At 39.3% G+C, this 23,829-nt stretch overlaps 1 protein-coding gene across 2 annotated transcripts in view; it reads right to left on the bottom strand.

Moving 5' to 3' along the window:
- Positions 1-9,713, bottom strand: part of MEP1B (meprin A, beta) — a 30,344-nt gene extending 20,631 nt beyond the window's left edge. The window contains exons 1-5 of one of the 2 annotated variants that reach the window (XM_011974385.1): positions 9,604-9,713; positions 7,899-7,917; positions 7,036-7,080; positions 6,908-6,951; positions 4,240-4,318 (exon numbers count right to left, since the gene is read on the bottom strand). In XM_011974385.1, the coding sequence (XP_011829775.1) occupies positions 4,240-4,318; positions 6,908-6,951; positions 7,036-7,080; positions 7,899-7,917; positions 9,604-9,666 (250 nt within the window). In that variant the 5' untranslated portion in view covers positions 9,667-9,713. The remainder of the gene's footprint in view (positions 1-4,239; positions 4,319-6,907; positions 6,952-7,035; positions 7,081-7,898; positions 7,918-9,603) is intronic. The other variant, XM_011974386.1, reaches the window with a different exon arrangement.
- Positions 9,714-23,829: the final 14,116 nt, after the last annotated feature.

Below are 23,829 nucleotides of genomic sequence, written 5' to 3'. Positions count from 1 at the left end.
AAGGAAGGAAGGGAGGGAGGGAGGGAGGAAGAAAGGAGGGAGGGAGGGAAGAAAGGAAGGAGAATTAAAATAAAAGAACTTAAAAATTTTTTAATCAAAAGACTAAACTAAAAAACATATATATTCAAAATCTTTCAGGTTCCTGATTCCAAAAGTCAATGAACCTCTTTCTCTCCTCATGCTCCCTTTGCTCTTTATGGCTTCCAACCCTGCTAACTACTCCTGCCCTGGCTTTCCCTACCCTACTGTTAGTTTTTCATCTATGTTTCTGGCCAATTCCCCCTTCTCAATAACTTCCACCAGATCTTCCTTCTATACCAGTTCCAAAACATGGCACTGAGTTTCATTCTCGACCATCTTCTTACTTATTCAACACAACCTTCCAGGATAAATCAATAAAATCCAGTTATCTATGGAGCACCTGTTCTGTGCAAGGCACTGTGTGAAATGCTCATCCATACTCACAGCTTCAACCATCTCTTATATCCTAATAACTCCCAAATATTTCTCGATCTTGAATGACCAGGTCATATACCAACACTTTATTTAGTATCTCCACCACAGTGACTCTGATACATTTCAAATTCTGCATGCCAAAAGCTAATTTCCACCACACTTCTCTGTCTCATGCTCCTCAAAGTTAAATTCTCCATTCTTGTTAAAGACATTACCATCCACTCAGCTACCCAGGACTGAATCCTGAGCACTAGAATCTCATTACCTACATCCACCTTCTTTTTGACCTCTTACAGTCAATCACTAAGTCTAACAAATGCCTCCCAAATAGCTTTTAGATTTATCCACTCTTGTCTATCCCCATTGAGAAAGTCTTGGTTAGGAATCTCTTAATTCTTTCTCTGAATTTCCTCACTGATCTTCTAACTGGTCTCCCTACCTTCTTTTTACCCCACTAACGACACATCTTCTATACTTCAACCCAAGTGATTATTTTAAACTGCAATTTTAACAATCTCACTGCCACAATAATACTTTTGGTGGCTCCATGTTATTAGTATACACAAGTTCTTTAACACGGTAAAGACCCAAGTCCTTTCCCACCTGGGTTCTGCCTACCTGCTCAACTTCCTATCTCCCCACTCTCAATCTAAATTCCAGCTCAGGGTCTTCTCCCTTCTTCAAGCTTTAGCAGATCGTGGTGCATCTGGCTAAAGCACCCTTCCCTTGTTATCAGAGGCCACACTAGCCCACATGGTGCCTGTGTGCAGATTAGAAAGAGGCACTACATCTGAGCAGGGGGTGCAGTTGCTGGCTGTCCAGACGGGTGAACAGCACTTTCACACAAAGAAACAAATGCCTCCTGGTGAACAGAAAGAACGTAAACCTGGTATCAGCTCCACTTGTTTCCTGGCCCAGCCACCTGAGAGCAACCTCTTGAAGCAGCTCTGCATCATTAATGGCATTCTTCATTCGTTCCTCTCAGTCAAAAAGTCTTGCAGAATCTGAAAGCCGAGGTGGCATGGTGGCACCAGCTCCAGGAGGTCATGTCCGTTGTATAGTGTACAAGTTACACAACCTTTGTGGCAGTCCTGCTATATAGTGTCCTCTGCTTATAATGCATATGCTTTTCTATCCAGGTGGAGTTTAATGCCCCTCCAATGTGCTCCCATAGCTCTTTGAACATATCACTAATCATGTTTATTCCATTCTATCATAATTCACTTTTTTGTGACTCTCCACTGAAATGCATGATCCTTAAGGAAAATAGCAGAGTTTTCAAATACCATATGTTTTCCCATAAGTGGGAGCTAAATATTACATACACATAGATGTAAAGATGAGAACAAAAGACACTGGGGACTACAAGAGGGGAAAGGGAGGGAGAAAGGGTTGGAGAAGCCACCTATTGGGTGCTATGCTCAACTCCTGGGTCATGGGTTCATTTGGACCCCTAACCTCAGCATCATGCAACACACCTGTGTAACAAACCTGCACACTTACCCCCGAATCTAAAATAAAAGTTGAAAATTTAAAAAACTATAACAGGCTGGGTGCAGTGGCTCATACCTGTAATCCCAGCACTTTGGGAAGCCGAGGCAGGCAAATCACTTGAGGCCAGGAATTCGAGACCAGCCTGGCCGACATGGCGAAAGCCCGTCCCTACTAAAAAATACAAAAATTAGCCAGGTGTGCTAGCACATGCCTGTAATCCCAGCTACTCAGGAAGCTGAAGCAGGAGAATTGCTGAAACCTGGGAGGTAGAAGTTACAGTGAGCCAAGATTATGCCACTGCACTCCAGCCTGAGCTCGTGCCACTGCACTCCAGAGCAAGACTCTGTCTCAAAAAGAAAAAAAAAAGAAAAAGAAAATTCAAAAACTATAGCAGGGTTTTTACTCAAACTTTTCCCAAACAGCAATTTCTACACTAATGCTGGTCAGTGACATCATTGTCACTAGTCCATAGATAAAATGAAGACCATGTTTAGAGTTTTCCAACACATTTAAGTTTCTTCTATAGAAAAGCTGCCCTTAGTTTTGAATTTGATTCTTCTGACTTTTTAACATTTTAATACTAAACTAATAACATTATTTATTGTATGAAAAGAGGATGATAAAAGCTCTTTTATCATGTTACATTGTTGAAGTTCCTGACCTGGCAAAATAAAATGTTGATAAAACAATGCCAGTTCTTCAAGTTCTGTTTAGTTGTTTATTTTATGCGTTTTGTCATATGTATACTTGGTCACAGGGGAAACCACTGCTTTAAAATAAAGACTGGCTCCCTGTGAGCCCATCAATCAGGCCCTGCACCTGTTTAGCAAAGTGTAGGGAGCGGTGCACGTGGAGATCTGCGCCTGCCTGCGCCTCCTCGCCCGCCTCCACTACATCATGGGTACGCATGAGGTACTACATCATGAGTACGCAGAGGCACTGAGAAGCCAGCAGGAGGCAGTGCTGATGAGCGTGCGGGTGACGGGCATCGAGCACCCCAACACCATCCAGGAAAACACGCACCTGGCCCTGCACTGCTTCACCAGCAGGCAGCTGTCTCCGGCCCTGAGCCTGCTGTGGGGCGCCGGCTACCTCACGCTGCTGGTGCTTGGGGAAGACACCCTGAGGTGGCGTGCTGGACAGCATCGGGCGGGTGCTGCACAGGGTGATGGAGTATGACCTGTCGCCACACTTCCTGGACAACGCGCTGGCCGTCAGCACCAAGTACCACGGGCCCAAGGCCCTCAAGGTGGCCTTGGCCACCATCTCATCGCCTGGGTCTATGAGAGCAAGACTGAGTTCCGGTGGGCCCTGCAGCACCAGAAGGAAGGGCTGCACACCCTCCGTAATACCCAGCTGGGCGAGGACCAGGAGAAGATCAAGGAGAGCTCCGAGTACCCCAAATGCCTGACCCAGCCAGCCGTGGTCCTGCGGAGCGCCATGAATGAGATCTACCGCAATGGCTCCAGCAACAACATCCCGCCCCTCAACTTCACAGTCCCCGGCATGGCCAGCATCTTGGAGCAGTTCAGAGGCATCAGTGGCATCCTCTTCATTCCTCTCAGTCAAAAAGACTTGGAGAATCTAAAAGCCGAGGTGACGCAGTGACACCAGCTCCAGGAGGCCAGTAGAAACAGGGATAAGGCCAAGGAGCCCAAGGCCACGAAGCCCGAGTCAGTGGAGGCACCAGAGGACCTGGGCTCCCAGCCCCGGGCTGCCAAGGACTCTTCTTCCCCAAATTTGCAGGGATAGAGAGGGACAGGCAGACGGACAGTCAGTCAGTGGCCCCATTCACCAGGGATCCAGACTCCAGGAGAAGGAGGCATACCTGCCATGGGAAGAGGAAGCAAGGCCCTCTTCTTCCATGTTTCACCCCCACCGCACCCCCAGTATCCTCCCGGGACCCTGGCCTGGCCTGCCTGCTCCCCAAAAGATGTTTTTGCACTGGTTCAATGAATATATGATGCAGAGGCCCTCCCCCACAAAAAAAAGACTGGCTCCCTAATCGTTATGTCCCTAGCATAACACAGTAGGCTCTCCATAACTGTTGGTTGAATGCATTGCTGTATTGGTCAAGACACTAAATATTTCAGACAGAATCATTTAGGTTACGTTCATTTAGGTTATTGTTCATTTTGCTTATTTTTTTCAAAGTAAATGTACATAGCCACACAAAGGAGCAAATCAAACAAAACCTTAAAGACCACATAAGCCCACCCTTTGAAACATTGTAATCATATTTTATCGGAAACATACATTAGTTGTGAATACTCCAAGGCACATACTAACCCAAGCTATCTTCTAGAACATATGGAATGGTATGAGGCCATCTATAGTTTTCTCCAATGATGGAATTTCTAATTTGTGCCTGTCAAAAATAAATGCAAAAGGGCTAGTTAAATGAATAAGGCAAACACTTAGGAAACAATCAGTAGTTAATCTAGAAATAAATGAATTTTAAAGCTCTCCCAGTTCGCACAAACTGTGTGTGTGTGTGTGTGTGTGTGTGTGTAGCCCTACTTTATCATAATATAACAAAGTTTCTAGGAAGACATTACTAATTTCTATCATTAATTTTGTTAATATAGTTGAAGAAGGAATAATGCAAAAAATAGCTGTTGGAAAACTGAACTACAAATATTGGTAGATTTATAGGTTAGTTTCCCACACTTAAAGATTAAAAATATGCAAGAAAACAGTGATAGCAAGACCTTGATAATCTGGATATCACAATATCAGAAAAAGTCACACATGTGCTGGGTCAAAGTTTTCAAAAATGTTTAAAGGATTTTAAACTGTGTAATGGAAAATGAATAATATTTTACTAATGTATTTACCCAGTCAACAAATGGAATATTGTCCTAGAGAATAGAGAGTCCTTGGTAATAAAGGTCCCTGGCTTCATGGAGCTTATATCTAGTGGAGGAGAGAAACAGTATGAAAAAATATATATGTTTAAGCATGATGAACGCAATAGGGAGGAAATTAGAAAGACAGATGTGAACAAGGGCAGAGGGATGAGGGAGTACATGAGATGGAGTGATCAGGACAGGCCTCTCTGAAGGGATGACATTTAAGGGGAAATAGGATCGCAAGAAGAACCAGCGTTGAAAGGGGTCCTGGGAAAGTGGTTTCAGGCAGAGGGAACATTAGTTATTCTGCTTCTGAGGTGGGAATATGCCTGGTATGTTTTGAATATGTGTTGAGACCAGTAGCCTAATGAGTGAAGAGAAAACATGGATGAGATAAGAGGAGAGGAAAAGAGTGGAGAGGGGAAGGGAGAGGGGAGGAGAGAAGCAGGAGTTAAGTCATGCTAGGCTTGGAAGGCTAGGGCTAAATCCGGAGATGATTCTAAACCCATAGGTAACTATGGAAGAGTTTCAAGCCAGGAGGTGAAATGAAGTCACTGCCTGTTTGAAAAATGACTTTGCGTGAGAGATAAGGACAAGTAACAGGGTAGAAAAGATTATGGGGGAACCATATCTGAAATAGAAAGATAAATTAGGAGGCTAATGGAAAAAGCCAGGCAAGAGATGATGGGGCCTGAATTAGAGTGCTGGAGAAAAGTAGACAACTTGCAGTGTGTGTTAGAGCTGGAAATGACAGAACTTGCTGATGGGCTGGATGGGGAGTGAAGGAGAGAAGAGAAGCAAAGGCGACTCGAAGATTTTGTGTTCAGTTGAGTAGAGTCAGGTTGTGAGGATGACTTTATGAAGAGAGGAGAGTGGGGAGGAACAGTTTAGGGGCAAGGTCAGGGTTCACATGATCAGAGGACACCTTAGGTCTGAGATGTCTTGTAGACATTCAAGTGGAGCTGGCAAATTAGCGCTTGGATAGACCAGTCTGGAGCTCAGGGAAAGGAAAGGACCAGAGATATGCCTTTGGATTAATTGGCATGGAGATGACATTTAAATCCCTGGACCAAGGTGAGATCAAGAGAGAGTACAGATAGAAGAGTAGGCTCAGGACTAAGCCTGGGACACTGCAGCTCTGTTTCCTGAGGGTGGGAGGACTGTAAGGGATGTTGATGCTTATGACATAGGAAGTAAGGGAGTGACTCAGGACTGTGTTGGAAGGAAGAGCAGAATTTTACACGAAAAGATCTACTGGATAATTTCTAGGTCATATGGTGTACATATTTTAAATTATGATAGCTCTTATCAAATCAAATCTTCTTTCTTTTTTTCAAGCTTATATACTCTCCAGTATAATAACATGTTATAAACACATTCCTAAACAAGCATACTGGTTTCTGTCTATCATCACCAAAAGGGATAGTAAGTAGTAAGTTTCTTAATATTTTTCAATCTAGTGGACAATAAACTATATCTTTTCTTTTGAAAACTAGTGCTTATTTCCATTCTGTAAGAGAACACTGAAAAAAAATAGTGCTTTTATGATAATGAACTTTTTAGTCCCCCTAATCTACATGCAAGGTACCTGTGTTTATCTGTGTGGCATGATGACTTAGATGAGAATCAGCACTCTTTATGAATAGGTTTAGGAGGGTCTTAACTTGGCAATTTTTAGCTAAGGCCAGGGTAGAAGTCACAAAATCTATTTTTTTGTGTGTGGTAAAAAGCCTTATTCATTGAAGATGTTTACAAATTCAGTTTAATTTTGCTTCCACCAGATTGAATCTGTGAGGTCCTATTCTAAAATGAAAATGTCATATTACTCCAATGATGAAAATCAGTCAAATCAATAAGACTAAGACATATGTAATGAGTTATGGTGGCTTGAACCACACAGAAATCTGAGTAATGAAAGATGAAGACACAATCATATGCATTTCTTTGAGTATAACATATTTATTGAATAAATGTGTCGCCATGATTCTACACCCTTAGAGATAGTTGGGCTTAACAAAATTCATGCTGTCTAATCTTTCTTAGTTACTCTGAACTTGGCTTGCAGTGGTTAATGGAAGATTCTTCCTTACACTGTTTCAACTCACCCTGTCAAGTCTGATGTCACCCTCAAAAAGATCCAGTCCCAAACCTAAGAGTACAGATAAAAATTCATGTTAGCAAATTGGATTCAAACTCTACACTTAAGAGATTATGTAAAAAAAAATCCACAAACCTTCATTGATATCGAATATGTCCTGGTCCATTCCGCCATCTACGTCTTTGATTAAAACAACAACAACAACAACAAAATTGAACATTATGTTTATAAAAGGAGAAAATCTTTATCGTTTATATAATCAGAACTAAGTGAGTTTCTTTTGGCCTCAAGTAAGTTACTACTAGATTCAGACTCAACATACATTGATTAATTGATTGATTGAGTGATTGATTAAGAATCTCCTATGTGCCAGGTTGGGCTCCAAAGAGCTTTTATGTATGTATTCTGTCCTATCGACTTTCCTTGAATGTCAAATGACTTCAGGAATAAGAAATTGGTCACTCCATGTGTTATTAAGCTTAATTTGAAAGACTAGAAGACTAGATTAAATAAGAAACAAATGATTAAATTTGGTCAAACTAGCCCAATCTACTCATACATGTATATCACTTGCTAGTAGTATACCTTGGAACTTTCAAGCAAAATTCTTAAGTTAAACTTGAATTATTATTTTAAGTTGCAAAGGTGTATATAATATGGCCAAATCTCTGAGTATGCAAGTGAATACTGAGTAGACTGTTATTAATAGGTCCATCTGATTTGACACAAAAAAACAATAACAGCAAGCATTTATGGGATGTCTATGTGTCAGTCACTGTGCTTGGCCTTCCCTATACCACCATCTATTTATCTGCTGGGCATATGAACCTTGGAACATGGACAATAAAATGTCGCTCCATAAATCAAAAGAATCCAGTGTTAGATCAAAGTTCAATGCAATTATGCATCAATTATGCATATGTAATTATGTATGATATTTAGCATTAAATACGTCCTAGGTTCTCTATAGCCTAGAGCAAAACTCAAAATAGACTCACCAAAGTTTTCTGGAGTTGACTGGGAAATAAACACATAAACAAAATATATTATTATAATGCCCATGAATGGTCTTCTTGGATTCAGTTTATATCTAACCATTTGTTGTTTGTTTGTTTTGTCATTAATATTATGGATTATTTCCTGACATGTATTTAGGATGGCTAAATTGAAGTCTAAGATGACTTTTTGACCAAAGGGTCTTCTCATTTCATATAGAAAATGAAACTGCCTGTTAAATCAATTTGAAGGTGAAGGAAAGAAGAAACCAACTTCAAAAAATGGGGGGAAAAAAGGCAGAACGTAAGACTCCAGCTCTCAAATAAGTGCTCACTTTACACATGATTTTCTGAAGCATTCATGGAGCAATGTTTGAAAAAGCTAATAATTTATTCTCAATGTTGAAATAATATTGTAATTTATAACAATTCTTTAAAAAGAAATTTTATTCATGACTCATTTATCAAGTTATTTTACGTTCATGTTTCTCCCAGAATAATTCTGCCTTCAAAGACAATACAAATATTTAAGGAAAAAAAGGGGACATTTTGTGATTAATTTTTTTTCTGAAAATAGATTCTCCACAAATGGTCAATGAAACTCAGACTGCATGTCCAAAGAAAAAAAAAAAAAAACTAAGTAAACCTGAGAAATGTCTTAGTGTAATTAAATAAAAAAGCTCATAGGACTGTCTGGGTTATGTTACTGGTTCTTCTAACTAAGGGTAATTCAGTTCACCTTCCAAGTACTCAAACTATCTATAAAATATGGTCAGTACCTGCTTTGCCTGGGTATTGTGAGGGTTACAGTATATAATGTGAAAGAAAGCACATTGTGAGCTGTAATAAATTGTCACAAAAGTGTAAAGTACAATTTTATTCAAATACAGCTTACATATCTAAATATTAGAATCATTTGGAGTGTTTAATATAATGTGGGAATGAACTGGATGGAAGGTTACCATCATTTTTGACATTAACAAGTGCTTTGCATGTTTCACACTATAACCACACACAGGCATACACTCCCAGAGGAATGCCAGGGCACCTACAGAATAAAATTATCAAGGATTTATTCCTAATTACAGTTTAATATGTATTCATCAATATCTTTTGTTTGCAATGCTCTAGTTCCTATTTATTGAATATCACCCCAATATAATAATTGTTATTTTAAAATAACAACTGAAGGTTTTCCACCAGCCATTTGAAACTTCATTTAAAACCTTGAGTTGGTTTGTGATACAAACTACCTGATAGAAAAGATTAGTCCAAATTGTAGAAGGATTAGTCTGAATTGATGAAGAAGCAGAAGAGAAATACCGTGTTACAAAACTTTGTAAGCACTGACGATGCCTGTGACACTCATTTATGTCTCAAGTTAACTGTGGAGCAACCTGCATTTCATTCACCAGTAAAAATGGAATGATTTTCAAAATTCCCATTTACAATCTCATCAAAAGAAAACTTGTTACACAATGATGAAACTAAAAGGAAAACATAACTTTATGTCAACATCTCTACTCTGGTGTGGCTATCTGTCACCTCCTACACCCTGCCCACCTCTACTCTCCAAGAAGAAACACTCATTTGAGATCAACATTTCAAGATGTATAAAGAACAAAACATTAACAAACAGTCGCTTTTTGACAATCAATATCAACTGTCCCAAAATTTTTAAATTGTTTTCTATATATTGTTTACTTACCAAGCCAGAAATCATGAGAAGAGCATCCGAGAACAGAAACCAAGACAGATTCCATAAATCCATGTTGTAGCTTCCAGTTGAAAGTAGCTAACTATGACATTCAGGGTTGAATTTACTTTTTTAAAGGCAAACATTATAATTTATAGCCTTTGATCTCAGTGATCCATATGGCAGGTCAGCTTGACGCTATAGTAATACCTCCAGTCGAGGGATGAAAGTCCAGTATTTTTAACCCCGCTCTGCAGAGTTGTTTCGTTGGGTTTTTTTTTTTTTTTCCTGTGTCAATAGTTTAGTGCCTGGCTGAGACGTCTTAATGAATACATTCTCTAATATGTATGTACTGGTCCCCAAGACTCGTAAACACCACTTGAGCAAAAAGTATATATATCAAATGAATTTTAAATCTTGATCTTATGAAACTCCTTCTGCTCATATAGCCCCATGCCGCTTTAATAGTTCCAGTTACGTCCACTGCTTTTTATCATTCACTCATTTAATAAAAATTTATTGACTGCCTATAATTTATTGAGTTATAAAATCCATTAATGTGCTAGAAATCAGGCACACCCGTTATTCAGATATAAAGTAGTAAGACAGCAATGTACCTCATCCCTAAAAATTCCCATCAAGCAAACACTGGTGGGACATGGGTCATAAAGGTAGGAATGGTCACTGATTTTCTAATAAAATAATGTTCCCATTCATCTCTTAATTCTTTCTCACTTTTTGCTTCTTTTCTTGGGATAATTTCTCTTTAGAAACAACCTGCTCTGTCAGTTCCCATGGCTTCAACTTACTTATGATGCAGTTATTCAAGTTACTTATGATGCAGGATAATATTTTTCAAATACTCGTTTTGGCCATGGTGGCTCACACGTGTAATCCCAGCACTTTGGGAGGTCAAGGTGGGTGGATCACCTGAGGTCAGGAGTTCGAGACCAACCTAGCCAACACAGTGAAACCCCATCTCTACTAAAAATACAAAAATTAGCCAGGTGTGGTGGTACATGTCTGTAATCCCAGCTAGTCAGGAGGCTGAGGCAGGAGAATCACTTGAACCTGGGAGGCGGAGGTTGCAGTGAGCTGAGATCGCACCACTGCATTCCAACCTGGGTGATAGAATGACACGCCATCTGAAAATAATAATAATAGTAATAATATTTTTCTAGTTTCCCCTTCCCCTCTCCAGCTTAGCCTTCACCCCATTTTGTGCTAATAAGAAGACTATCAAGAGACATGTAGCATAGACAAGAGGTTTGAGAGGTTGCTCTTGAGTACAAGCCAGCCCTTCCCACCCTATGAGGGTAGGATGAGAATTAAAAGGGAAAATTGAAAACTGTAGTTATAGTCAGTTCTTCACTTGATCCCTGAGATCCCCCAGATATATTGTAGGATCCAAAATCAAATGGGCCTGCTTCTTGGCTAGAGCTACAAGGAAGCAAAGGGACTCTACAGAAGAAGGCACATCTTGGGAAGAGGAGAATAACTCCTGAGGCCAAGGGAAGCACAGAAGTATCAGAAAAAGCTGTCATGCCTGAAGGGCCATGTGGATAGGAATAAGGATGTCCCCATAGCAGACTGCATAGAATCACAAATAAGGACCAGACAGAGGGACTGATATTTTAGAGGATGCCTGTGAGGATAGATGACATCAGGGATCATAAGGGACCTTCCCAATGTATTAGGACTATTAATGAAGGTTAGGCACAAGCCTAAAGGTAAAATGTGAGTCCTGAATTGGTCGCAATTAAATTTTTGACACCTGTGTGAATGGGAGCCTAAAATATCAATTATTATAACAGACCAATGGAACAGACTGAAGAAGCCAGAGAAACCAGATGCCAAGAACTTACATTGGGGAAAGGACAGTCTCTTTAATAAATGGTGCTGAGAAACTGGATATCCATATATGGAAGAATAAAACTAGATCTCTGTCTTCCATCATATACAAAAATCAACCCAAAATGGATTAAAGATTTAAATGTGGTTGGGCATGGTGGCTCACGCCTGTAATCCCAGCACTTTGGGAGGTCTAAGTGAGCGAATCACAAGGTCAGGAGTTTGAGACTAGCCTGGCCAACATGGTGAAACCTTATCTCTACTAAAAATACAAAACTAAGCCAGGCGTGGTGGCACACACCTTTAATACCAGCTGCTCTGGAGGCTGAGGCTGGAGAATTGCTTGAATCCAGGAGGGAGAGGTTGTAATGAGCCGAGATCGCACCACTGCATTCCAGCCTGGGTGGCAGAGCGAGACTCTGTCTCCAAACAAACAAACAAACAAAGATTTAAATGAAACTATAAAACTACTCAAGGTAAACATTGTAGGAAGATTTTTGGGGGATAAGACCTCAAAGACACAGGCAACCAAAGCAAAAACTGACAAATGGGATTACATCAAGCTACAAAGCTTCTGCACAGCAAAGGAAACACTCAACAAAGTGAGGAAACAACTCACAGAATGGGAGAAAATGTTTGCAAACTATCCTTCTGACAAGGGATTAGTAACTAGGATATATAAAGTACTAAAACAACTCAATACCAAAAACACAAATCATCTGATTTTAAAATGGCCAAAAGACCTGAACAGACATTTCTCAAAAAAGACATACAAATTGCCAATAGCTATATGAAGAAATGCTCAACACCACTAATCATCAGGGAAATGCAAATCAAAACCACAATGAGATATCATCTTACCTGAGTTAGAATGGCTATTATCAAAAAGAACAAAAGATAACAAATTCTGGAAAGGTAGTGGAGAAACAGGAAGACTTATACACTGTGAAAATGTAAAGCAGTAGAGCTATTATGGCAAACAGTATAGAGGTTCCTCAAACAACAAAAAACAGAACTCCCATATGATCCAGCAATCCCATTGCTGAGGATATTCCCTTCCAAAAGAAGGGAAATCAGTAAATTGAAGAGATATCTGCACTCCCGTGTTTATTGCAGCACTATTTGTAATACCCAAGATATAGAATCGACCTAAGTATTTGTCAACATACAAATGGATAAAGAAAATGTGGTCTATATACACAATGGAATATTAGTCAGTCATAAAAAAGAAATCTGTCATTTTCAGCAACATGAATGGAAGTGGAGGTCATTATAAGTGAAATAATCCAGGCACAGAAAGACAAATATCAAATGTTCTTACTCGTATCTGGGAGCTAAAAAAAATATTTATCTCATGGAGGTAGAAAATAGATTGGTAGTTACCAGAGGCTAGGAAGGGAAGGAAGGGGAGGAGGAGGAGACAAAAAGAAGTTGGTTAAGGGGTACAAAATACAGTTAGATAAAAGAAATATTTTAGTATTTGATAGTATAGTAGGTAAATTATAGCTAACAATTTATTATATATTTTTAAATAGCAAGAAAAGATTACTTGAAATGTTCCCAACACAAAGAAAAGATAAATGTTTGGGTTGATGGATACCCTAATCACCCTAATTTGATGATTATACATTGTATACAGGTATCAGATCATCATATGTACCCCCAAAATATAAACAATTATATATCAATAAAAAGTTTAAAATAGAAAGAAAAGAGTATGATTATAGAAAAATAAAGACAGACCGGTTACAATGGCTCAAGTCTGTAATCCCAGCACTTTGGGAGGCCAAGGTGGGGCAGATCACCTGAGGTCAGGAGTTCAAGACCAGCCTGGCCAACATGATGAAACCCCATCTCTACTAAAAATACAAAAATTAGCTGGGAGTGGTGGTTGGCACCTGTAATCCCAGCTACTCAGGAGGCTGAGACAGGAGAATTGCTTGAACCCAGGAAGCGGAGGTTGCAGTGAGCTGAGATCATGCCATTGTATTCCAGACTGGGTAAAAAGAGTGAAACTCTGTCTCAAAAAAGAAAAAGAAAAAGAAAAGAAAAGAAAAGAAAAAAGAAAAAGAAAGACATTTATTAAGCACAGTTGTTTCTGGGAGCTTGTGAGCTAAGATTTGTAACTGAAACACCTGAGTGAATTCTCTGTGTTGATAAAGGCTGTTCATATTTGAAGTTGGGAAAAGTGGAAGCAGGAAGAACAGGAAGCGATCATTCTTAGGATGTTGGAGTCTGTTTTGAACCCTAATTACAGGACATGGGCAGAGCCTCACTAGGAATCTCATGGAAGTCATTGAGGTATGGCTGAAATCCAATTTCCAAAAAATGTATTTTCCCAACAATAAATAGATATCTTTTACAGTGTGTTCTTTTCTGAGGTTGTCAATGAAGCTCTACTGCAGAAGCTACACCTGGCTGGTCTAACATACCTCCAGCTTCCATCACTTGTATTCTGCCTGTAGGAAGCCTTTCCAAGCTTCATCATGGCATTAGGAATCTGATCCCAGAAACCTGTCTCTGCCTTTGGTCATTGGTCCACCTCTGGTGTTCATTTCTCCCCAGGCAATATCATCAACAGGAAACCCAATGCTGAGATGATAGGATTTATATACTGCTCTGAGATCCCCTGGCACCATCAGGAAAGCATACTTCTCTTAGGAATGTGATTCTTAAAAAGTTTTTGTAAGTTATGTCATGCTTCCCAATACTAGCTCTTTATGAAATCTTACAAACATTTCCCTAACATATTAGAAAGTTATATATATATTTGAATTTCAATTAAATTAAATGGATTTAGGAAAAAGAAAAAAAATGAAGATAGAGTAATTATAGAAGTCCCTGGGAAGAGAGCACAAATTCAATTGGAGTCTTCTATGAGAGCACAAATTCAATTGGAGTCCGGCCAACGAAGGGGTGGGAAGGGCTCATAAGACATCTTCCCAAGACATCTGTATTGCCCAGTATTGGACAGACTAAATCACATATTTCACACAGATCTTCCAAGTCCCTCCCCCAAATTACCATCTTTTACCCCATTTTTCAAAATTATAGTATGTTACTATATTAGTCAAGGTTTACCAAAGGAACAGAACCAATAGGGTGTGTATATAGATAGATTGGATTGGCTCAAATGACTGTGGAGGCTGGCAAGTCCAAAATCTGCAGGGTAGGCCAGCAGGCTAAAGACCCAGGCAGGAGTTGATGTTGCAGCTAGAGTACCATGGCAGTGTGCTTCTTCTTCCTCTAAAGACCTAGAGGAAGAAAAGGAAACTCTTTTCTCTCTTAAGGCTTTCAACTGATTGGATGATCCCCACCCATATCTGGATGGAGTAATCTATATGTTAATTTCATCATTAGAAAAAAATACCTTTGCAATTATGTTTAGACTGGTGTTTGACCAAACATCTGGGTAGCATAACCTAACCTAGTTGACACATAAAATTAACCATCACAGTTACTTTTTTTTGCTTCTTTTCTTGTGTTTCCCAAGGATGGGATTGTGTGTACCCAACACTAACATGATTTTAAAAGCCATTCATGGGATTTCCAGTTTCCAGTCTGGCTTGTGAGAAGTCACCACTCTGCCCTAACAAGAAGTGAAAATATGAACAAACTGAAAAATCACCAATTCTTCTTAGATTTATAAAAGAAGTTAGGTTAGAGGAGAAACTGCTGGTGCTAAAGTGGGAAAGACCAACAGGTGAATACAAAGAATCACAACAGGGCAGAATCTGCCGTAAGGAACCATCACTGGGTTAAGGAAACCTGAACTGAAACTGACAAGTTCCTGGAAGGTCAATGTGGACAAATCTGAGTGATAAAAACTCCAGGGGGATCTGTCATGGGGAAGGGGTGGGGGGCATGCTTTTCCAAGTTTTACCTCTAGAAGCCTCATCAAGCCTTCACAGTGAACATCAGAGAAAAATTCCCTCATGATTACATCAAGAGCAGCTGAAAGAAACTATTCTGAAAACCATAAAAGCACTATGTTCTTCTTAACAAGGAGAAACTAGTTAACCACAGCCTCACCTGCTGGGGTTTTACCACAGCCTAACTCACCCGAGGGAAGGAAAACACCCAATTCCATCTGACTCTACCCTTCCATGTGGAGGAACTACCCAACTCCAGTCCACTCTAGCCATCCTGCCCCACCTATGGGGGTGAGGTGGGGAGGTCTGAGAAGCACACATGGAGTCCAGAGGCACAGGCTTGCTAAAACACTGAGATCTAATCATAAGAGTATAGAATGCTTCCCCTCCCCCCACACCTTACCAACACATCAATAAAAATCTAGTTACAGCAATTCCTTTTACCTGGTACACTATGTCCAGCTATCAAGAAAAAAATGCAGGGCATACTAAAAAGCAGAAACACAGTTTGAAAAGACAGAGCAAGCAATGGAACAAGACTCAGATATGGCAGATATGTTGGAATTATCAGACCAGAAATTTAAAACAACGATGATTAATATGCTAAGGGCTCTAACAAATAAAGTAGACAGCATGCAAGGGGACATGGGTAATATAAGCAGAGAGATGGAAATTCTAAGAAATAACCAAAAAGAAATGCAAGAAATAAAAAACACTGTAATAGAAATGAAGAATGCCTTTGATAGATTTATTAGTAGATTGGATACAGCTGAAAGCAATCTCACAACTAGAGGAATCTCAATAGAAACCTCCAAAACTGAAAAACAGAGACAAAAAAAAGACTGAGGGGAAAAATCCAAAACAGAATATCCAAGAACTGTGGGCCAGTTACAAAAGATGTAATGTACACATAATGAGAATACCAGAGGAGAAGAAAAAGAGAAATGAACAGAAGAAATATGTGAATCAGTGACTCAGAATTTCCCCCAACTTAGTGTCCAACACCTTAACACAGATCCAGGAAGCTCAGAGAATACCAAGCAGAATAAATGCCAAAAATCTACACCCAAACTTACCATTTTCAAACAACAGAAAATCAAAGATAATGAAAAAAAGATCCTGAAAGAAGACAGAGGAAAAAGAACATCTTACCTATATAGAAACAAAGATAAGAATTACATTAGAATTCTCAGAAATTATGCAAGCAGAAAGAGAGTGAAGAAATGTTTAAAGTGTTCAGAGAGGAAAAAAAATTACCCAAGAATTCTTTACCTCGGGAAATTATCATTCAAAAGTGAAGGAGAAATAAAGTCTTTCTTGAACAAACAAAACTTGGTGAAATTTTTTGCCACTAAACCTGCCTTGCAAGAAATGTTAAAAGAAGTTATTTAGAGAGGAAGAAAATGATATAGATCAGAAACTTAGATCTATATAAAGAAAGGAACAGCATGGGAGAAGGGATAAATGAAAGTAAGAGAACACCTTTTATTATACATATTCTTAATTGATCTAACAGATAACAGTTTGCTCAAAAATAGTATAGCAATGTATTTGATTATATATGCACATATATATGTCCATGTCTGTTTATATATAAGTGAAATGAATAACGGCAATGATAAAAGGATCAGAAGGAGGAATTGGGATTATTTTGTTATTATAGGGTGCTCACAACTGCCCATGAAGTTGTATAGTCTTATTTAAAGGCAGACTTGGATTAGTTGTAAATGTATATTACACACTGTAGGACACCACTAAAAAAAGTTTAAAAGGCAGTATAACTGATATGCTAAAAAATGAGAGAACATCCAATAATATAAAATGCTCAACAAAAACCACAAAAGGCAGAAAAGAGTGAAAGACAAAAATAGGAACATAGAAAAGGGCAACAAACAGAAAACAGCAACAAATGTGGTATATATTAATCCATACATACAAATAATCACTTAAAACATCAATGGCCTAAATGCACCAATTAAAAAACACAGTTTGTAACAGTAGATCATGAAACAAGATCCACGTATACCTTGTCTATAAGAAATCACCTTTTTTTTTTTTTTTTTTTTTTTTTTTTGAGATAGAGTCTTGTTCTGTCACCCAGTCTGAAGTGCAGTGGCACTATCACGGCTCACTGCAGCGTCAAACTTTTGGGCTCAAGCAATCCTCCTGCCTCAGCCTCCCAAGTAGCTGGGATAACAGGCATGTGCCACCACACCTAGTTAATTTTTTTAAAATTTTTTTGTAGAGACAGGGTCTCACTATGTTGCCTAGGCTGGTCTCCAACTCCTGGGTTCATGCAGTCCCCACCCTCAGTCTTGCGAAGTGCTGGGATTACAGGTATGAGATACTGCATCTGGCCAAGAAACCCACCTTAAATATAAAGATACAAAAAGATTAAAAGCAAAGGGATGAAGAACATCAAACCCGACTATGTATAAAAAGAACTGTATACCACAAACAAGTGGGATTCTTCCCAGATATGCAAGGCTGGTTCAACATTTAAAAAACTCTTGAAACTTAACAATAAGAAAACAACAACCAATTCAAATATGAGCCAAAGACCTTAACAGATACCTCACCAAAGAAGATACACAGATGGTGAAGGAGCATACAAAAAGATGCTCTGCGTCATATGTCATCCAGGAAATTAAAATCAAAACAATAATGAGATACCATAACAAACCTAATGAGAATGGCCAAAATCCAAAACACTGACAACACTAAATGCTGGCGAGGATGTGGAACAACAAGCACTCTCATTTATTACTGATGGGAAAGCAAAATGGTGCAGCCACTTTGGAAGATGGTTTGGCAGTTTTTTACAAAACTAAACATAGTCTTACTATGCTCTGGTTTCTCGTCAGAGCATATAAATCAGAGCATATAAATCTTTCATCTCTTAAATATATCCTTACCATATGATCCAGCATTGTGTTCTTTGGTATTTACCCAAAGGAGTTGGAAACTTACGGCCACACAAAAATCTGCACATGAATGTTTAGAGCAGCTTTATTTCTAATTGCCAAAACTTGGAAGTGACCAATATGCACTTCAGTAGGTGAGTGGATAAATAAACTGTGTTACCTCCAGACAATGGAATGTTATTCTGCACTAAAAAGTAATGAGCTAGCAGGCTATGAAAAGCCATGGAGGAAACTAACTGTATATTACTAAGTGAAAGAAGCCAACCTGAAAAGATTACACACTGTGTGATTCCAACTATATGGCATTCTGGAAAGGGCTAAATTAAGAAAACAGTGACAAGTTCAGCGATTGCCCAGGGGTAGAGAACAGGAAGGGATGAATAGGCAGAGCATAAACGACTTTTAAAAGAGTGAAGCTATTCTGTACATTACAATTGTGGATACAGGTTAGTATACATTTGTCAAAATAAAACATACAGCACCAAGAGTAAACCCTAATGTAAATTATGAATTCTGGGTGAGAACGATGTGTCAATGTAGGTTCATCAGTTGTAACAAATGTACCATGCTTGTTGGGGATGTTGATGTGGGGAAGCCATGCATGTGTGGGGCGAAGGATATATGAGATATTTCTGTACCCTCCACCCAACTTTGCCATGAACCTAAAATAAATAAAGTCTCTAAAAAATAAAATCCAAGAAAAAAATTTAATCTAAGAAATAAAAACCATTCAATATTTTGACAAAAACAAGTAAGCTGAGAGTATCAAGTGTACATGTTATAGGCCCCTGTCACAGGATCACCAAGATTCAGTTAACCCAGTTTAACCACTAGCAGGTGGCTTCTTCTGTGCGCCCAACACTGAGTATCATCTTGCTTCTGCTCTACTGCATTGACTTTTTGTTTTGTTTTACAGTGTGTGCCTTCTGAGAAAACTACTAGAATAACAAACATTTTCCAAAGGATGTAAATGACACTACCTGCAGTCAACAACAGAAAGAGGCCAAAAAGTAAACAGGGTCATACACTTAGTTCAAGACTACACTGTTGCCTTGGAGACTGCACTACAACGTGTTCCTGAAGTGGGAGGGGGTCCATGGCATTGTTTAAGCATTCGCTGTACCTCACAGTAGAAAATATCCTGCACAAAAGCAAAAAAAAAAAAAAAAAAATACTTGTCACACACCCATGGGTAGATGGGTGGATGGATGAGCACGTCTCCCGTGCTCAAGTTGACTTCAAAGAGAAATGTAGTTGAAAAAGTTGAAATAGCCTTTTAGATAATTGTGGCTGTTCTACTTAAGCACTATGCCCAAACTCAACAAGCTGTAGTTTCTTAAACCACATCAATGAACTCTTCATATTCTGTTATTTTTAAGTCCATTTCGTATGCCGTTATATTCAAATCTATTGGTCTACCTTACATTTGAATGGATCCTTTACCTAAGCATGATTTTCATTTCATAACATCATTCATCTTTTAGAAAAATCTAGGTTCACTGAGTTATGCAGATCTTCCAAACGTTGACACATTTAGTGATACTTTATGAAATAAATCACTTTGTTAATATCACCACCAATCTCATCAGAAAACTTTAGATGTGTCTGGGAAACTGTCAAGTTCATAGTAGCAGATACAAGCTTTCTAAAATTCCAACTTTCTCTTGAAACCTTAATTTTTTTCATTGCCAGTAAATGCCATCAATTGATTTCCTTGATGTTTTAGGCTCACTGCATTCACTTTCTTTTTTTTTTTTTTTTGAGACGGAGTCTCCCTCTGTTGCCCAGGCTGGAGTGCAGTGGTGTGATCTCAGCTCACTACAACCTCCCCCTCCCAGGTTCAAGCGATTCTCCTGCCTCAGCCTCCTGAGTAGCTGGGATTTCAGGTGTGCGCCACCAGGTCCAGCTAATTTTTGTATTTTTAGTAGAGATAAGGTTTCACCATGTTGGTCGGGCTGGTCTCAAACTCCCGTCCTTGTGATCCACCCACCTCAGCCTCCCAAAGTGCTGGGATTACAGGCGTGAGCCACGGCGCCCGGCCTCCATTCACTTTCAAGTACATGTCTGCCAAATGCCTAGTAACCATAGTTTGCATGTCAGTTGTTCTTCAAGTAAATATGATGTACCATGAAAAAGGCATCTTTTCCACAACTCAATCACACAAATGCTTTTCTTCCAAATGTGTTCTTCACATTTTGTCATGCAGAATATTAAAAAGATGTGTACTCAAGGGTCTAGATATAACAAAATTAATTTTTATAGCATCATCTGGACATTTTAAAGTGAGACTGTTTTGTTATTATTGTTTTTACTGAAAGTGCACAGTAGTGAAAAACACAATGACTACTGTTATCACTGCTTTTGTACCAAGGTACAGTTCTCAACATAGTTTTTTGGTTTTTTTTTTAATACAAAAAATGTCAGTATTATTGTAAAAATAGTTTTGACCTGTGGGCTCTGAGAGAGTCTCAAGGACCCTCAGGATTCTATGGAACACACCTTGACACTGTTGCATCATGGTGATGGGAAGATAGAGCTGCACTAAAAAAGACTGGGGTTTGAACCCTTAGCTGAGAAGTTCAGCTTTGTATTAGCCACCTGAGCATAAGAAAGTTAAACTCCTTGAGCCTCAACTTTTTTTTTCTGTACAGATGGGGTCTCCCTATATTGCCCAAAATGGTCTTGAACTCCTGTGCTCAAGCAATCCTCCCACCTCAGCCTCCCAAAGTGCTGGGATTACAGGCCTGAGCCACTGTGCCCAGCCTCAACTTTCTTACATATAAAATGAAAGTAATAAAAGGACAGGATTAGCGTATTAAAAATTATGTATGTAAAGTAAGTGCCTGGAAATTAGAACAAACACTACAAGATGGACCACAGACATGTATGTAAGGAAGTTCATGCACAAGGGAATTATTAGAGAAAACTAAAGTGTTCTTTAATTGACATATTCATGCATTCATTCAAAATATTTATGGAAAACCACATCCTGGCATTGTGCTAGATACTGGGGACATAGAAACAATTGGCATGATCCCTGCTCTTAAATAGTTTACAGGGGGCACAAGCATTTAAATAGACTGTAAGGGCTTCATCTGATCAGTTATAAGAAAGGTATCCACCAAGTATAAAGGTCAAGCAGTGAAATACTTGCTCATAGTCTATATCTGGACCTCGGAAGCCAATTTAAAAGGGAGGACCCCCTCTACTTGGGTCAGTCCAAGTAGAGAAGAGAACAGAGAGCCTAGTTTTGGCAAGGTTTACTGAGTCACCTAAGGGCCTGATGGGCTGAGAGGGAGAGAGGGAGCCGCACCATTCTGAACTTCAAACTCTGCCCTTGGATGGGGAAGTGGGTCAAGGCGAGAGTGTCATGTGTGCTGGGTTTTCAGATCCCCACCATGGTGGTGAGAAGAAGCTGCTTCCCCTACATATGGACTGCGGGAACCCTAGGATCTATGATAATACTCAGCTGTTCAATGACTGAGGACTTCCGCTTTGACAGCTGCTGCATCTGCTGGGCCTTAGTTGTTGACTTTGCTCCGTGTGGCCAGCAGGGCCAGATGAGCATGGAGTGGGTGAGATGTGACTCATTGCAGGTTTTGGTTACAGTAAAAGGGAAAGAAAAACATTTGCTTCCCAGTTCAAATGTCTTAAGTCACAGGTAAGTGTTTCCATGGAGTCAGCTACCAGATGAGAGTTCTGAAGGGGTATCCCAGGACCCAGAACACAAAAGAATACCACCATACAGGCACGGAATATTAGGTTATCATTTTTTTATGACAAAAAAGAAAGGAAGTACAAGCTGCTGGTCTGTCTTCATCTGAGAGAGGAAAGAAAAAAAAAAACCGAGAAATAATGAACAGTCTTGGAAATCATGACCACACTTACATGTGGGATAGGCAATTTTACTATCAGTATTAGACATTTGAGATCTGAGGACCAGAAGTCAAGAATAACTACCAGTTTTCACAAATTGGCCCAAAAACTGCATAGTGCAATGACTTGATTTGCTTCAATTATGCTAGAAACATCTGAGGATGACCTTAGCATGCACAATCTTTTGCACTAATGTAGATATTTCTTACTATGAGGTTATGAACAAGGGGAGAATTTGAAAAGGGAGGTAAGTTACACATTCATACCTTTATGGTGTGGGCTCATTACTAAATGGATGGATCGATGGATGGATGGATGGGTGGGTGGATGGATGGGTGGGTGGGTGGATGGATGGATGGATGGATGAGTGGATGAGTGAATGGGTAGATGGGTGAGTGGATGAGTGAATGGGTAGATGGGTGGGTGGATGAATGGATGAGTGGATGGGTAGATGGGTGGATGGATGGGTGGGTGGGTGGATGGATGGATGGATGAGTGGATGGGTAGATGGGTAGATGGAAAGGTGGATGGGTGGATGGGTAGATAGGTGGGTGGATGGATGGATGGATGGGAAGGTGGATTAGTGGGTGGTTTGGTGTGAAGTATGAACTTTAAAGTACATAAATTTTAGAATGAAATTAAAAGCTTCTAAGGTAGGGAGGCTCAGGAGAGCTTTCTGGGGGCCATTTGGTGAGAGAATAGAAAGCAGACTTGAGAGTCATAATCTTTGCCTGGAACAGGAGATTAGAAATCCTGTGAAATTTTCTAGGACTCTGTATCAGCAAAGCCACTTACTTTCTGTTCCACTGATACTACATCAGAAGAATTCAAGACCGTGTCTTTAGGAGCTGAGAGATCCATAGACTCTGCTTCAGAATCTCTCAAGCTTGAGAGTCGTATGGTATCTATCATCCTCTCGCCATAATAATTCACCAAAGTGGGGACATTCTTCACCTCCGTTGATCTTAATTTGGGGCCCACAGCCATGGATAGAAATCACAGGTTCTGAGAATCAGAAAGAAAAAAATAATTACACCTTAATTTCATTAGCTTGTAATTAAAATGTAGCATTTCTCTCCATTGTGAAAATAGACATCTACATCCTTACCACCCTGAATCCACCCCATCTTGTTTGATTTCCAAAGCTAAAAAGGGTCAATCCCAGATAGTATTTGGATGAGAGCCAGCCTGGGAATACTGGGTGCTGTAGGCTTCAAAAATAGATAGATAGGTAGATACATAGATAGGTAGGTAGATAGATAGATAGATAGATAGATAGATAGATAGATAGATAGATAGATAGATAGATACACAGATAGATACATACATAGAAATTTTAAAAAGAAAATAGGCAAAAAGTCATAGTCATGGTATAAGTACCTGTGATTTTGTCATCAATAGACACATCAAATATTTTCATATCAGATCACATTAAGGTCCTATATCTCAAAATATTGTTTATACTCATTGCTACTTTGAAATTACTATAGTTCTTAGGCCCACAGCTAGATCTTGTCATTTAATAACTTAAAAAAAGAAACGTGTGTATTACTATATCACGAATTTATTCTTTTTCCTAACAGTATCTCAATAAGAATTGATTTCCTTTGTAATCCTATGTGTATTTTATACTGCACATCTAAAACATTATTCTGAGGAGGCATCCATGAGCTTCATTAGACTAACAAGTCCATGGCTCAAAACTGTTGGAATGG

The sequence above is a fragment of the Mandrillus leucophaeus genome, unplaced genomic scaffold, assembly GCF_000951045.1.
Source record: "Mandrillus leucophaeus isolate KB7577 unplaced genomic scaffold, Mleu.le_1.0 Scaffold145, whole genome shotgun sequence".
Lineage (NCBI taxonomy): Eukaryota > Metazoa > Chordata > Mammalia > Primates > Cercopithecidae > Mandrillus > Mandrillus leucophaeus.
The sequence above is the reverse complement of the archived record's forward strand: the minus strand, read 5'-3'. Positions and strand labels throughout refer to the sequence as shown.